Below are 17,551 nucleotides of genomic sequence, written 5' to 3' on the forward strand. Positions count from 1 at the left end.
AGTGAGAGACCCTATCTCAAAAGCAAGTGGAAAGTAATTGAGGAGGACATCCAATGTCAATGTCAGTGTCTGGCCTGTACACACATGTGCACACAGACGTGTGCACCCACACAGGAACGTACATACATGTATGCAGTCCACAAACACCCAGAGCAAAAACCCCTCAGTGTGTAAGCTCAGCAGCAAGTTAGGACAGCAGAAAGAATACTCACTTGATTGTTGTGGATGACTGAGTCATCATCTCCATGTACATGTGTGAAGTATAGTTTTTCTGTGACCTGCGTGTATCGCATTCTGCTTCTTAATGAACAGCTGTACTTTTCATTCCCGCCAGCATTCTTCAGCATCCAAACGTCCTTCAGTGTGTGGGGCGGTGTGTAGAGGCTATTCCTTCCCTCCTAGTACTGGAATTCTGCGACTTGGTAAGTTCTCAGGGATTCAAGGTGAAGTGCTTGAGGGGCCACACCCAGGTGTTTTGGGGATTGCCTTAACATCTCTTCTAAGTATGAATAACTTAGCAATGTGAAACTTATTACCTTTGGTGCCTATATAACAGTCATTTTATCCAGGCTTTGAGCTGAGCTGTTTCCTCATATTACCATGTTTAATCCAGTCAGACCTCTGAGTGGCACTAATCTTTGTCCATTCTTTACATATGACTGAAATAAGGCTCAAGGAATTTAAGAAAATGCTACATAGCAAATATATGTCAGAGCCAGAGCATATCCCCAAGTGCTCCTGCAAGCCTGAGGTCTTCACACCAGTCAGGCATTGAAATGGGTGTTTTCCTCATTGGAGGTGCTCAGGTAAACTCTGTACCAGCAGGGAACCCGTGATCTGTCAGTTCTAAAGACAAGCGTTTGCACTTCGCTCAAGAATTCAGCTGAGTGTGGTGGTTCACGCCTTTAATCCCAGCACTCAGAGTTAGGAAGATCATTGTGAGTTTGAGGCCAGCCTAGGGCTACAGAGTTCCAGGTCAGCCTGGATTAAGAATGAGACCTGGGCTGGAGAGATGGCTTAGTGGTTAAGCACTCGCCTGTGAAGCCTATGGACCCCGGTTCGAGGCTCGGTTCCCCAGGCCCCACGTTAGCCAGATGCACAAGGGGGCGCACGCGTCTGGAGTTCGTTTGCAGAGGCTGGAAGCCCTGGTGCGCCCATTCTCTCTCTCTCCCTCTATCTGTCTTTCTCTCTGTGTCTGTTGCTCTCAAATAAATAAATAAAAAGAGTGAGACCCTACCTCTGGGAAAAGAGAGAGAGAGAATTCAGCCATTACAGTGTGCTTCTGAGCATGGTAGTCATGAGACTTGGAATTGTTAAGGTTATTCTTGTGCAGTTTGGGGATAATCTTAATTCTGATGTGAAGTTTCTGAATGAGCATCTTTTTCCTTGTGCAGTATGTGTCATCTTTTTAAAGCTCGTTTTTAGTAGATAATTGTTATTTTCCAAACAGTGGCAAGAACATAATTGAATTTGCTGAGTTTTAATTGATTTCTTTGCGTAGTCTTAGTTCTCAGAACACTAAAGCTGCTGTGGCTGTGCATAAAATCGTTGGGAATACCCAAAATGAATCTCAGTTAACTCAAATAATAATTTCTACTGCTAAATAGAAAAGGAATGTGGTAAACCATTTGAGATTTTGCTTTATCTCCTGAATTAGTTAGAATATTTCTTTCTTTGGCAACAGTGAGTAATTCCAAGGAAAGTTCATCAATGAACTTGACACGTTAGCTTCAGTTGGATTGTGTCAGAGAGTGATAGCCCCCAGGACTTGGCTAGAGCAGTAAGCCACCTGTTTTGCATGTCAACTTTGGTCACCTCCAGGTTTTATCCTCTCCACACTCAGATCTGTGCTGTCTTTGTAAATGCCAGCCTACTCGTGTATGTATGCACATACCAGCGAGTGATCTGACTTTTTTTATATGTTTTAATTTTATTTATTTGAGTGAGAGAGACAGGAGAGGCAGATAGAGAAACAGTGGGTGCACCAAGACCTTCAGCCACTGCAAATGAACTCCAGAAGCATGCACCACCTTGTGCATCTGGCTTATGTGGGTCCTGGGGAATCGAACCTGGGTCCTTTGGCTTTGCAGGCAAGTGTCTTAACCACTAAGCTATGTCTCCAGTCCCTCTGACATTATTTATTGTGTGAGGGGCAGGCTGGCTCAGCAGAAATCTACTTCCTGTCAGCCCAGCTACTCAGAGGCTGAGGCAGGAGGGTCTCAAAATAAATTAAAATTGGGCTGGAGAGATGGCTTAGCGGTTAAGCGCTTGCCTATGAAGCCTAAAGATCCTGGTTCAAGGCTCGATTCCCTAGGACCCACGTTAGCCAGATGCACAAGGGGCGTGCACACGCGTCTGGAGTTCATTTGCAATGGCTAGAAGCCCTGGTGCGCCCATTCTCTTTCTCTCTCCCTCTGCCTCTTTCTCTCTCTGTCACTCTCAAATAAATGAAGAAAAAAAATTTAAAAAAATAAATTAAAATTAAAATGCCTAGTGTTCTTAAGGGCCTGTCCAGTCCTCAATACCGTCCCTTGGCTCCTGATGGTGGCTATAAGGTGAGGCTCACTCCTGGTCCGGCTGGGTGTGCACCTGTGTGGCATTGTTTCTGGGAGACCGAGGCGGCTGTGAGCCTGTTGGATGGTTTGGCATTGTCTGTTCTTCAGCCTTACGCATCTGTTATTGAGGGTTGTATTAGATAGGATTGATAAAAGTCTCCAGGTGAGGGGCTGGAGAGATGGCTTAGTGGTTAAGCAACTGCCTGTGAAGCCTAAGGACCCCATTTCAAGGCTTGATTCCCCAGGACCCATGTAAGTCAGATGCACAAGGTGGTGCATGCATCTGGAGTTCGTTTGCAGTGGCTGGAGTCCCTGGTGCTCCCATTCTCTCTCTCTCTCTGCCTCTTTCTCTGTCACTCTCAAAGAAAATAAAGAGTCTCCAGGTAGTCAGCTCAGTGCTGTCTCCTGAGTCCAGGGGCGGGCTTTGTTTGAGTGCTATTTTAGTGTTTGTTTTTTTTTTTTTTTTAAACCTAAACCTGCCTGTTCTCTTGGGGAACTGTTGCCACAAATGACTCAGTACTGACAGGATTCTAGAAAATTCTGAGTATCTCTGTCAGTATACAGATACTATTTTATGAAAATAGAATAAATATATATGTTCTTTGTTAACATTCTTTTAAAAGTTCCCTCAGTAATTTTAAATCTTAGATTTTAATATGTACATATTATCCAGGTATTGTATAGGTATGTCAGAGCAGAGCTGGAAAGATGGCTTAGTAAAGGTGCTTGTATGCAAAGCAAAGGACCCAGGTTCAATTCCCTAGGACCCATGTAAGCCAGATGCACAAGGTGGTGCACATGTCTGGAGTTTGTTTGCAGTGGCTGAAGGCCCTGGTGTGCCCATTCTCTCCCTCCCTCCCCCCTCCCTACCACCACCCCCCTAGTAAATAAATAATACTTATAAAAGAGTTCATAGCACATTACATTCGATTGGCTTTCATATTTTTGAGTGAATACCATATAAATAGCCTTCCAGAATTAACAAATGTGACTTTGTGAACATGTGACTCATATTGTCACCCAGGTCAGTGATCACCCCCGAAGCTGAACCTCAGCTCTCATTCTAGAAAAACTCAGAATCATAAAACAACCACTGATCCTCAAAAACCTAAACATGTAGGCCAGATGTGGTGGTGTATGCCTTTGATCCTGGCTCTTGGGAAACTGCTGGGAGTTCAAGGCCAGCCTGAGCTACAGAGTAAGTTTCAGATCAGCCTGGGGTAAAGGGGAACACACTGATGTTCTGGGAGGAAAATGATAAGGAAGGTGTTCATTTTGTTAGTGACTCCCCTGCACATGCTGGGTGAGTGATCTACCACTGAGCCTCGCCTCACCTCGGTGAGGAGTGGAGAAAGCAGTGGCTATGATTTCTTTGCAGGACTGTGCTCTTGAGTGTCTGCACTGGTGTCCCTTGCTGTACTCCACAACGAGAGCACCAAGTGGATTTCTGAATCCAGTAGCAGGGGCCGCATAAGAATGGTATGGGAGCCGGGCATGGTGGTGCACGACTTTAATCCCAGCACTTGTGAGGCAGAGGTAGGAGGATCACTGTGAGTTCAAGGCCAGCCTGAGACTCCATAGTGAATTCCAGGTCAGCCTGGGCTAGAGTGAAACCCTACCTCAAAAAACAAGAATGGTGCCGGGCGTGGTGGCGCACGCCTTTAATCCCAGCACTCAGGAGGCAGAGGTAGGAGGATTGCCGAGAGTTCGAGGCCACCCTGAGGTTACATAGTGAATTCCAGGTCAGCCTGAGCCAGAGTGAGACCCTACCTCAAAAAAAAAAAAAAAAAAAAAAAAAAACAAAAAACCAAGAATGGTATGGGACACTTCAGCAAGCACATTGCTTTGTGGGAGTCACTTTCTTCAGTCTCTTAAAGGGCAGGGGATGGGATGGGCAAAGTTGGGAGCGCTCAGCCTGTACTGTGGACCGGGAAGAAGCCTCTCAGGACCAGCCTCTTGTGTCCTTCAGTTCCAAGTCATCTTGACAGCCTGCTGAGGCTGAGGTCAGAGGCTGACCTAAGTGAAGTAACTTGTTGAGTCTAGCACAAGCCTGAGAGTCCTCAGGACCTGCTTCCTGGCTGTCCTTTACAGCTTTTGGTTCATTGGCTTGCTAAGGACAGGCTTGTGCCAGTGTAGTCATTGTAACTGGTGGCTTAGCTCCGATGTGTGTCCTTCTAGAACATGTGGCTCAATGCTTTCACCAGTGAAAAGCATTCTGATTGGAATTACCCCCTGTACAGAAAATGCCCAGTTGGTTGGCATTTTCCACTTATAACTAGTCACTAAGCATACTGGGGAATGATGTGTCCTTCCCTGCCCCTTAGCAGCTGAGAAGAAAAGCAAGGGTGCAGAGTCCGTGGAAGGCCAGGGGAGCAGGTGGCTAGGAGAGCTGTGGGACACTTGTGCTGTGCTGCCAGGCTTGACAGCAGTGTCAGGAGACTGTTAGGCTGGGAGGTGGTGGTCCCAGTGCCTGGCCTGTTCTCTTCTGTTCTGCTTTGTCTCCGTGATCTGCCTCCGCTCACGGCTGGTCTTGCCCACTTCCCTGTCGCTCTCCTCTCTACCCAGCCTTCACGCCTTAGCACGGCCCGCCCACTTCTGTGACCACTGCTCCTGCCAGGGCAGTATTGCCCATTGCTGATGGCTTTAATGCTTTTCCTGGTGAGCTGTGGATGGCATACACTGATGTCACAACAAAGCTGGGTTGGTGCACTGTGGCGCATGAAATGCTTGTCAGAGTTTGAAGGCTTAGTACAAAAAGGAAAGTAAAACATCTTAACACTGATTATGTGTCAAATTGATACTAAAGTACATTGCTAAAGTTACACTTAGCTTTTTATTTCTTTTTTTTTTATGGAGGAAGGAATTTATTGAAGCTTATAGATCCAGGGGAAGTTCCATAATGGAAGAAGCTGGCCTGCCTTCACAGGCCCAAGCTGACAGAGAGAAAAGCACAATCCAAAAAGTCAAAAGCCACAGCACACTTCAGGAACTCCTGCTAGGCACACTTTGCATATCTTTAGATTGAAATCTGAAACCCACCCCCACTCTTTACGATCACCAAGTTACATTGCCTCCAGCCAGGTGGCTACAGATGCAAACTACAAATAAAACAACTGAATATATTGGGGGCCATCTATTCTATTTAAACCATCGCAACTTCTATAATTGAAAACAATATTCCATGGTAATACCCCCTCTCCCCCCACTGCTTTTTATTTCTTTATGATTTGGGTACTGTTGTTAGACTATGGGGAATCATGCATATGCCATTTTCTCGTGGAAGGACACTAATCACCTGAAAATGTGCCTTCTGAGAGCTGCTGACTCTGCACTGATCCCCTTGCTTGAAGTGAAATCTATAACACTTAGCATTCAGACTTTCAGACAGAATATTCAGCTTTACTTTTAAAAAATATATATATATCTGGGCCTGGAGAGATGGCTTAGCTGTTAAGTGCTTGCCTGTGAAGACCAAAGATCCTGGTTCGAGGATGCACAAGGTGGCACATGTGTCTGGAGTTCATTTGCAGTGGCTGGAGGCCCTGATATCCTCATTCTCTCTGCCTCTTTTTCTTTCTGTCTGTCACTCTCAAATAAATAAATAAACAAAAAATGTCTTTTAAAATATCTGTATTTATTTATTTGAGAGAGAATGAGATTGGGCATACCTGGGCCTCTTGCTGGTGCATATGAACTGTGGGTGCATGCATCGCTATTTGCACATGGGCACTGGGGAACTGAACCTGGATTGGCAGGCTTTGCATTCAAGTACCTTTTAAGCCATCTTTCTAGCTCAGATTTTTATTTATTTATTTACTTTTTTTTTTTTTTTTTGAGGTAGGGTCTTTCTCTAGCCCATACTGACCTGGAATTCACTATGTAGTTTCAGGCTGGCCTTGAACTCATAGCAATCCTCCCACTTCTGCCTCCTGAGTGCTGGGATTAAAGGTGTGTATCACCACGCCCGGCTCAGATTTTATTTTTAACTATTTATTTGAGAGCGATAGAAAGTGGTGGGGGGAAGGGGGGGAGAGAATGGGTGCACCAGGACGCTGCAAACAAACTTCAGAAGCATATGCTGCTTTGTGCATCTGGTTTATGTGGGTGCTAGGGAATCGAACTGGGGTCCTTTGGCTTCGCTGGCAAGTACCTTAACTGCTAAGCCATCTCTCCAGCCCTGATTTTTTTTTTTAAATTTTTATTAACATTTTCCATGATTATAAAATATATCCCATGGTAATTCCCTCCCTCCCCACCCCCACACTTTCCCGTTTGAAATTCCATTCTCAATCATATTACCTCCCCATTACAATCATTGTAATTACATATATACAATATCAACCTATTAAGTATCCTCCTCCCTTCCTTTCTCCACCCTTTATGTCTCCTTTTCAACTTACTGGCCTCTGCTACTAAGTATTTTCATTCTCACACAGAAGCCCAGTCATCTGTAGCTAGGATCCCCATATGAGGGAGAACATGTGGCGCTTGGCTTTCTGGGCCTGGGTTACCTGACTTAGTATAATACTTTCCAGGTCCATCCATTTTTCTGCAAATTTCATAACTTCATTTTTCTTTACCGCTGAGTAGAACTCCATTGTATAAATGTACCACATCTTCATTATCCACTCATCTGTTGAGGGACATCTAGGCTGGTTCCATTTCCCAGCTATTATAAATTGAGCAGCAATAAACATGGTTGAGCATGTACTTCTAAGGAAATGAGATGAGTCCTTTGGATATATGCCTAGGAGTGCTATAGCTGGGTCATATGGTAGATCAATCTCTAGCTGCTTTAGGAACCTCCACACTGTTTTCCACAATGGCTGGACCAGATTGCATTCCCACCAGCAGTGCAGAAGGGTTCCTTTTTTTCCACATCCCCGCCAACATTTATGATCATTTGTTTTCATGATGGTGGCCAATCTGACAGGAGTGAGATGGAATCTCAATGTAGTTTTAATCTGCATTTCCCTGATGACTAGTGATGTAGAACATTTTTTTAGGTGCTTATATGCCATTCGTATTTCTTCCTTTGAGAACTCTCTATTTAGCTCCATAGCCCATTTTTTGATTGGCTTGTTTGATTCCTTATTAGTTAACTTTTTGAGTTCTTTGTATATCCTAGATATTAATCCTCTATCAGATATATAGCTGGCGAAGATTTTTTCCCATTCTGTAGGTTGCCTCTTTGCTTTTTTCACTGTGTCCTTTGCGGTGCAAAATCTTTGTAATTTCATTAGGTCCCAGTGGTTAATCTGTGGTTTTATTGCCTGAGCAATTGGGGTTGTATTCAGAAAGTCTTTGCCAAGACCAATATGTTGAAGGGTTTCCCCTACTTTTTCCTCTAGCAGTTTCAAAGTTTCCGGTCTGATGTTAAGGTCTTTAATCCATTTGGACTTAATTCTTGTGCATGGCGAGAGAGAAGAATCTATTTTCATCCTTCTGCAGATATTTATCCAGTTTTTCAAAACACCATTTGCTGAAGAGGCTGTCTCTTCTCCAATGAGTATTTTTGGCATTTTTATCGAATATCAGGTGGCTATAGCTACTTGGGCTTACATCTGGGTCCTCTATTCTGTTCCACTGATCTACATGTCTGTTTTTGTGCCAGTACCATGCTGTTTTTGTTACTATGGCTCTGTAGTATAGGTTAAAATCAGGTATGGTGATACCACCAGCCTCTTTTTTGTTGCTCAGTATTATTTTAGATATTCGAGGTTTTTTATGATTCCAAATGAATTTTTGGATTGTTTTTTCTATTTCCATGAAGAAAGCCTTTGGAATTTTGATAGGGATTGCATTAAATGTGTAGATTGCTTTAGGTAAGATTGCCATTTTCACGATATTGATTCTTCCAAGCCAGGAACAAGGGATGTTTCTCCACTTTCTAGTGTCTTCTGCAATTTCTCACTTGAGTGTCTTAAAGTTCTCATTGTATAGATTCTTTACTTCCTTAGTTAGGTTTATTCCAAGGTATTTTATTTTTTTTTGATGCAATTGTGAATGGGAGTGATTCTCTGATTTCATCCTCTGTGTGTTTGTTGTTAGCATATACGAGGGCTACTGATTTCTGTGTATTTATTTTGTATCCTGCTACATTGCTGTAGGTTTTGATCAGCTCTAACAGCTTGCTAGTAGAGTCTTTAGGGTCCTTTATGTATAGAATCATGTCATCTGCAAATAATAACTTGATTTCTTCCTTTCCAATTTGTATCCCTTTTATGTGTGTCTCTTGCCTTATTGCTATGGCTAAGACTTCCAAAACTATATTAAATAGAAGTGGAGACAGTGGACACCCTTGTCTTGTTCCTGATTTTAGTGGAAAAGCTTCCAGTTTTTCCCCATTTAGTAATATGTTGGCTGTAGGCTTGTCATAAATAGCCTTTATTATATTGAGATATGTTCCTTCTATTCCCAGTCTCTGTAGGACTTTTATCATGAAGGGATGTTGGATTTTGTCAAATGCTTTCTCTGCATCTAGTGAGATGATCATGTGATTTTTGTCCTTCAACCCATTTATGTAATGTATTACATTTATAGATTTGCGTATGTTGAACCATCCCTGCATCTCTGGGATAAAGCCTACTTGGTCAGGGTGAATGATCTTTTTGATATACTCCTGTATTCTGTTTGCCAATATTTTGTTGAGAATTTTTGCATCTATGTTCATGAGGGAGATTGGTCTGTAATTTTCTTTTTTTGTTCTATCTTTGCCTGGTTTTGGTATCAGGGTGATGCTGGCCTCATAGAAGGAGTTTGGTAGGATTCCTTCTTTTTCTATTTCCTGGAAAAGCTTAAGAAGCAATGGTGTTAGCTCTTCCTTAAAAGTCTGGTAAAATTCAGCAGTGAATCCATCCGGGCCTGGGCTTTTTTTAGTTGGGAGATTATTGATAACTGCTCGGATCTCCATGTTTGTTATAGGTCTATTTAAGTGATTAATCTCATTTTGATTTAATTTAGGTAGGTCATATAGATCAAGGAAATCATCCATTTCTTTCAGATTTTCATACTTTGTGGAGTATATGCTTTTATAGTATGTCCCTATAATTTTTTGAATTTCTCTGGAATCTGTTGTGATGTTACCTTGTTCATCTCTGATTTTATTAATTTGTGTCTCTTCTCTCTTTCTTTTGGTCAGATTTGCTAAGGGTTTATCAATCTTGTTTATCCTTTCAAAGAACCAACTCTTTGTTTCATTAATTCTTTGGATTGTTCTTTTTGTTTCTATTTCATTAATTTCTGCCCTAATCTTTATTATTTCTTCCCGTCTACTACTTTTTGGTTTGCCTTGTTCTTCTTTTTCCAAGGCTTTAAGGCGAAGCATTAGGTCGTTTACTTGCGACCTTTCTAATTTCTTAATATAGGCACTTAAGGCTATAAATTTACCTCTTAGAACTGCCTTCATTGTGTCCCAGAGATTTTGGTATGTTGTGTTCTCATTATCATTTGACTCTATAAATTTTTTGATTTCCTTTTTGATTTCTTCATTGACCCACTCATCATTTAGTAGTGTATTGTTTAGTTTCCATGATTTTGTGTATGCTCTATAGCCTTTCTTGCTACTGATTTGTAGTTTAATTCCATTGTGGTCAGATAGAATGCAAGGAATTATTTCAATTTTCCTGAATTTGTTAAGATTTGCTTTGTGTCCTAATATATGGTCTATTTTAGAGAATGTTCCATGTGCTGCTGAAAAGAATGTATATTCTGCAGCCTTTGGATGAAATGTCCTGTATATATCTGTTAGGTCCATTCCTTCTATGACCTCATTTAGTCCAGATGCCTCTCTGTTTATTCTTTCCCTGGATGACCTGTCAATTGATGAGAGTGGGGTGTTAAAGTCACCCACCAGCACCGTGTTTGGTGTTATCTGTGACCTTAGTTCTAATAGTGTTTGTTTGACGAATTTGGGAGCCCCCATGTTAGGTGCATATATGTTTAGGATTGTAATGTCCTCCTGTTGTAGTGTGCCCTTAATCAATATAAAGTGACCTTCCTTATCTTTTTTGACTAACTTCGGACTAAAGTCCACCCTGTCTGATATTAGGATAGCAACCCCTGCTTGTTTTCTAGGCCCATTTGCTTGAAACACCGTCTTCCAACCTTTCACCCTAAGATAATGTCTATCCTTTGTAGAAAGGTGAGTTTCTTGAAGACAACAAATTGTAGGATCCTGCTTTTTAACCCAGTCTGCAAATCTATGTCTTTTCGTTGGGGCATTGAGACCATTGATATTAAGAGATATTATTGAAAGGTGTGTATTTATGTTTGCCATTTGTGTGTGTGTGTGTGTGTTACTTGTTCTACCTGTGCTCTCTTCTGTTAACTGGTATTTGAGTATGGCTGGTTTTTTCTAGGTTCCTTATATGTGTGTTTTTCCTTTTGTTCAGCATGGAGGATTCTATCAAGTATTTTCTGTAGAGCTGGTTTTGTCTTCAGATATTCTTTTAACCTGCTTTTGTCATGGAATGTCTTTATTTCTCCATCTATTTGGATGGATAACTTTGCAGGATAAGGTAACCTTGGTTGACAGTTGTTATCTTTCAGAACTTGGAATATATCACTCCAGGCCCTTCTGGCTTTAAAAGTTTGTGTTGAATAATCTGCTGTAATCCTGATGGGCTTGCTTTTGTAGGTAACTTGATTTTTCTCTCTAACTGCTTTCAATATTTTTTCTTTGGTTTGTGTGTTTGGAAGTTTGAGTATAATGTGGCGAGGAGAGGTTCTTTCTGGCTTTTGTCTGGCTGGGGTTCTAAAGGCTTCCTGTATCTGTATTGGCACCTCTTTCCCAATTTGGGGGAAATTTTCCTCTATGATTTTGTTGAAGATGCCTACTATGCCTCTGGAGTGGAGTTCTTCTCCTTCTACTATGCCCTGAATTCTTATATTGGATCTTTTCATAGTGTCCCGAATATCTTGAAATTCCCACTCATACTTTTCTATAAGTTTGTCTTTCTCTTTGTTGGACTGCATTAGGTCTGCCACCTGATCTTCTAGCTTAGATATTCTGTCCTCTCCCTCATCCATCCTACTGGTGAGATTTTCTACAGAGTTTTTTATTTCATTAACTGTGTTCTTCATTGCTAGTAATTCTGACTGGTTTTTCTTTATTATTTCTATTTCCCTATTTATGTCTTGTATTGCCTTCTTTATTTCATTAAATTGGTGTCCTGCCTCTTCTTTGATTCCTTTGATTTCCTCTTTGATTTCCTCTTTGATTTCTTCTTTGATTGTTTTCATGTGTTCTTTGACCTCTTTGAACATATTTATAATTATTCTTTTGAACTCTTTCTCAGGCATTTCCTCTAACTCTTTCTCACTGGAGGACATTTCTGATGCATTAATACTTTTAGGTGGATTTATATCGTCTTGCTTTTTAGTGTTTCTTGTGTTATAATGTATATATTTTTGCATCTTGGATTAAGTTAATGCTTGGATTTTCTAGCTAGCTGTGTATTCTTAGCTGTATCAATTGATTTGATGTAATATATTTTCAGGGTAGGACCTTAAGGTATTAGGTGTGGCTCTTAAGACTCTCAGAGTATCTACAAAGATGTTCTTAGGGGTTGAGTTTCCCTGCTATAGGAGTATTCAAGCAGGCTGAGTGGAATAATATACTGGTAGATTCTAAAATTTAACTAAACACTGTACCCATTCCATCAAAAACAGCCCCGAGTATGTATGCAAGAGTAGTTATTATAATGACCAGATCCTCTATCAACAAAGAGGTTTAGATTTCTGGTCTGTTGAGGTATCCAAGTCAGCTTGTGACCAAGTGAGACCCTTCCCTGGTGCAATCCCAGTTACCTTGGGTGATTGTGGTCTCAGTCAAGTTGCTGCCTGGGTCGTCGGGCTGCTGTTCTGATTTCTGGAGCTGGGCACTTGCTTTTCCTATGGGGCAAACTGAGCCGCTGCTGCTGCCTCTGCAGCTGTTGTAGCTGCCACTCCCGGAGCCCCCACCGCTGCTGAAGCTGCCGTTGCCGTGTCCACCACTGCTGCTCACCCTGAAGCCGCTGCTGCGGGATCTGCCACCGCTGCCGCTCCTGGGTCCGCTGCTGCTGGGGCCACTGGTACCGGTGCTGGAGCCGCTGATGTTGCTGCCGAATTCTGCTCCTGCTTGGGTCCCGCCGTCAGCCCAAGTTGGCGTGGCCGGGTCCTGGGCCGCTGCTGTGTTCGCTGGAGCTGGGCTCAGGCGGCGGGGGAGGGGAGGGAGCCGCGGCTGCTCTGGTTGTATCGCTTCTCCACGTGTGCTTCTACCTCGCGGTCTGCTCCTCCCTCCGTTGCTCGCTGCCGCTCTCCCCTCACGTTTCCCGAGTTGCGGAGAGCGCGGTGTGAGGGGAAAATCCCGCACCTGGCTTGTCCTGCGGCTCGAGCCGAGAGTCCGGCGGTTTTCTGCCGCTCCGCGGTTGCGGCGGGTAGCCGAGCCGCCCCGGAGCCGCTGTTCCCGCCTGTGCAGGCTCTGGATGCTCTATAACTCTTCCACTTCTCCGCTGCCGCCTCAACTTCCTATACACCTCACTTTTTAGTAAAAGTGTGTATTTTGCTGAGTTTTTTTTGGTCTTTCCCCCCCCCCTAGGCTGCTTTGGCGTGGTACCTACGCCGCCATCTTAACCGGAAGTCTCCAGCCCTAATTTTTAACTTAAAAAAAAAAAAATTGCTAAGCCTGGCATGGCAGCACATGCCTTTAATCCCAGCACTTGGGAGGCTGACGTAGGAGGAGTGCTGTGAGTTTGAGGCTACCCTGAGACTACATAGTAAATTCCAGGTCAGCCTGGGCTAGAGTGAATCTCTACTCCCCAAAAAACAACAACAAAAATTTGGGTTGGAGAGATGGCTTAGTGGTTAAGATGTTTGCCTGTCGTGGTAGTTTGATTCAGGTGTCCCCCATAAATTTAGGTATTCTGAAAGCTAGGTTCCCAATTGTTGGAGATTTGGGAATTAATGCTTCCTGGAGGCGGTATATTGAGGGGGCAGGCTTATGGGTGTTATAGCCAGTTTCCTCTTGTGAGTGTTTGGCACACTCTCTTGTTGCTTTGGTCCACCTTATGTTGGCCAAGGGGTGATGTCCACTCTGCTCATGCCATCATTTCCCCCGCCATTGTGGAGCTTCCCCCTCGAGCCTGTAAGCCAAAATGAACCTCTTTTTTCCCCCAAGGCTGCTCTTGGTTGGGTGATTTATACCAGCAATGTGAACCTGACTGCAACACCTTGAAGCCTAAGGACCCAGGTTTGATTTCCCCAGTAACCACATAAGCGAGATGCACAAGGGGATGCATGTGTCTGGAGTTCACTTGAAGTGGCTGGATGCCCTGGTGAGCCCATTCTATCTTCCTCACCTCCTCTCAAAATGGGTAAATAAATAAAAATTTAAATATATATAATATATATATATATATATATATATTTTTTGCCTTGCCAAGTAAGCACATGCCTTTAATCCCAGCACTTGCAAGGCACAGGTAGGAGGATCACTGTTAGTTTGAGGCCACTCTGAGGCTACATAGTTAATTCAAGGTCAGCCTGGACTAGAGTGAAACCCTACCTCAAAACAAAAAAAAAAAAAACAAGTATGTGTGTATGTATGTATACACACACACACACATAATTTATTTATTTGACAGAGAGGTGGAGAGAGAATGAATGGGTACGCCAGGGCCTCCAGCTACTGTGATACAAACTCCAGACACATGAGTCCCCTTGTGCATCTTGCTTATGTGGGTACTGAGGAATCGAACCTGGGTCCTTTGGCTTTGCAGGCAAATGCCTTAATCACTAAGCTGTCCCTCCAGCCCAGGCTCTCTTTTTGTTGACTGTTCATCTGTCGTGAACGTTCAGGTTCCTGTCCTGAGAAGCCTCTCCTTGAATTAGGCCAAGGTAGAGAACCCACCTGGGCTCAGACAAGGTGGCGGGGAGACCCCCGACCCTGTTCCCACCCAGGCTCCACTCTCTACCTCCTCCTGCGCTCCACGTGGCAGGAGCTCTCGGCACCTTCTTGTTTTTCACAGTCCAGGTTTGTTTACTTCCCACATGGGTGCCTTCATTCCCACTTCCTTGGTTTGTGGACTCTCCTTCACCCCTCTTGACTTCTGAATAAATGTAGTAATTTAATAATTTAAAAATATTTTCATTCATTTATGAGAGATAATGAATGAGTATGGGTGTGCCAGGACCTCTGCCCACTGCAAAGGAACTCCAGATGCATGTGTGACTTTGTGCATCTGCTTTCACGTGGGTTCTGGCAAATCGAACCTGGGTCTTCAAGCTTTGCAAGCAAGTGCGTTGAACTGCTGTTATGCCATCTCCCCAGCCTCTAGATTTACTTTATAAGAGAACAAGTTAGCAAGAACTGTATTTCAGTGGTAAAATGCTTGCCTAGGTTCCAGTTCCCATCATTGGAGTGGGGGGTGGGGTGGAAAGTTTTACAGCTAGGTGACTCAGGTTCTCAGAACTTGGGAGTGTGGGGCAAAAGAGGCTACTTAGTCATCTACATAGTAAGGTTGCGCTACAGAGTGAGACCTACTTAAAAAAAAAGAACTGGAAATTTCCCACGGTGGCTATCCTTATCCAGGTTTAATATAGTGTAACAAAGTCATAAAATAAAGTGAGCCAAATAAAGATGTGAAATTACAGATTTACTCCTAAGTTAATTATTGTTATTAGACTTAATTGAAATGCCCAGTGACGCAGCCTGAATGTGGAGCTTCTCCAAGGGCTTTCCTCCCTTCTCCCGCCCAGTAGGCAGGATGTTGAACTTGTGTACCCAGTGCTAGTGTAGAGTGCAGGTGAGAGCCAGGGCGTGTCCAGTGTGCTTCTAGTGGGAGGGACAGCAAGTAAACAGCGTGTCAGAAAGCAGGGTGGGCAGGGGAGGCATGACTTGATTTCTGTTTCAAATGACTGACTTGAAAGGCTAAGGCTGTAGCTTGGTGGTAGAGTGCTAGCAAGCACAGGGCCCTGGGTTCAGTCTCCAGTAGTGTCAAAAAATAACTAAATAATGACCAGTGCTGGCTGTCCCACTGCTAGGTGGCTGTGTCTCAGATCACTTGGAAGCAGTGACCTCCCAGAAGGTCCCATAACCCTAAGATTACTTTGACACTAATGGTGAGAAGTGGAAATGAGTTAGAGGTAGGGGTCTCAAGACAGAGGGCTCAGAGAATAGGAAGGGGCGGAAGGGCCGGGGAAGAAGGAAGGAGTTCTATGAGATGAGAAGAAATGCAGGAGACTGGGGAGAAGAGCTTGAAGTAGGAGATGAGCCTGTTGGTTTGTTATGTGGGCTTCTGACACAGATGCCAGTCTAGGACGGGGTGTGGAGTCAGTGGTTGCAGTTGAGCGGTGGGTGCAAGGGAGGAGAGGGCTAGAAGATGGTTCTCGGACAGACCAGGATTGTGGAGGGTCTGTCCAGGAAGGGAGGAAAGAAACAGGACAAGAATGAAAAGGAAGAATGTTTGGTCTTGTTGGATTTGTCTGGAAGCGACTTGAATATTAGAGCCCAGAAAAGAGAAGTCCATGAAGTTAATCCATAGGAATAAGGGAGAGAGGTGAGCTTGGGGACTTAGCTGAGTGCCAGCTTAGTTAGTGCAGGGCCTTGGGTTTGCTCTCCAAAAAAGTGGTGCTTTGGGGCTGGAGAGATGGCTTAGTGGTTAAGCACTTGCCTGTGAAGCCTAAGGACCCCGGTTCGAGGCTCGGTTCCCCAGGTCCCACGTTAGCCAGATGCACAAGGGGGTACACGCGTCTGGAGTTCATTTGCAGTGGCTGGAAGCCCTGGCGTGCCCATTCTCTCTCTCTCTCCCTCTATCGTCTTTCTCTCTGTGTCTGTCGCTCTCAAAATAAATAAATAAAAAATAAAAATAAAAAAAATTTAAAAAAGTGGTGCTTTGGTCTTGTAACTTCTGCAGATGTGTGTGGGCTTCAACAGGAGTATATGCATTTTGTTTCATTGGCAGTGCTATGGGTACCTTTTAATAAGATTTTTGTTTGTTTTTCAAAACAGGGAGTCTCACTCTAGCCTAGGCTGGCCTGGAATTCACTATGTAGTAGCCTTGAACTCACAGCAATCCCACCTCTGCCTCCCAAGTACAGGGATTAAAGGCGTATGCCACCACACCTGGCTCTCATTAAGATTTTTATTTAGGGGCTAGAGAGATGGCTTAGCCTGTGGAGCCTAAGGACCCAGGTTCAACTCCCCAGAACCCATGGAAGCCAGAGTACAAGGGGGCATGTGCATCTGAAGTTCATTTACAAAGGACCTGGCCTGCCCATTCTATCTATCTGCCTCTTTCTCTCTCTCTCAATGAAATTTAAATTTTTGTTTGTTTGTTTTTTTGAGGTAGGGTCTCGCTCTAGCTCAGGGTAGCCTTGAACTCTCAGTGATCCTCCTACATCTGCCGCCCAAGTGCTGGGAATAAAGGCGTGCACCACAATGCCCAGCTTACAAAAAAAAAAAAAAACCTTTTTTAAAAAAGATTTTTATCTAGGGCTGTAGAGGTGGTTGGCTCTCATTGAGATTTTTTTTTTTTTTTCAAAGTAGGGTCTCACTGTAGTCCATGATAACCTGGAATTCACTATGGAGTCTCAGGGTGGCCTCGAACTTGTGATCCTCCTACCCCTGCCTCCCAAATTCTGGGATTAAAGGCATGTGCCACCACACCTGGCTTCTCATTGAGATTTTTATTTAAGGCTTGAGAAATGGCTTAACAGTTAAGACCCTTTCCTGCAAAGCCTAAAATGGCCCAGGTTTGATTCCCCAGTGTACACATAATGCCAGATGCACAGTGGTCCATTGGTTTGGAATTTGTTTGCAGCAACTGGAGGCCCTGCCATGCCCATTCTGTCTCTCTCGGCTTGCAAATAGATAAATAAAGATACTTTTAAAGGATTTTTAAATTTTTTTAATTTGTTTGATTTATCAAAGTAGGGTCTCATTCTAGCCCAGGCTGACTTGGAATTCACTGTACTCTCAGGGTGGCCTCAAAGCTCCCCATGATCCTTCTAGGGGT

The 17,551-nt window shown here is 43.6% G+C and overlaps 1 protein-coding gene across 1 annotated transcript in view; it reads left to right on the forward strand.

Moving 5' to 3' along the window:
- Window positions 1–17,551, forward strand: part of Lmtk2 (lemur tyrosine kinase 2) — an 87,306-nt gene that overhangs the window by 22,921 nt on the left and 46,834 nt on the right. The window contains exon 6 of the mRNA XM_045142803.1: window positions 335–422. Within this exon, the coding sequence (XP_044998738.1) occupies window positions 335–422 (88 nt within the window). The remainder of the gene's footprint in view (window positions 1–334; window positions 423–17,551) is intronic.

This window comes from Jaculus jaculus, chromosome 2, assembly GCF_020740685.1.
Source record: "Jaculus jaculus isolate mJacJac1 chromosome 2, mJacJac1.mat.Y.cur, whole genome shotgun sequence".
NCBI lineage: Eukaryota > Metazoa > Chordata > Mammalia > Rodentia > Dipodidae > Jaculus > Jaculus jaculus.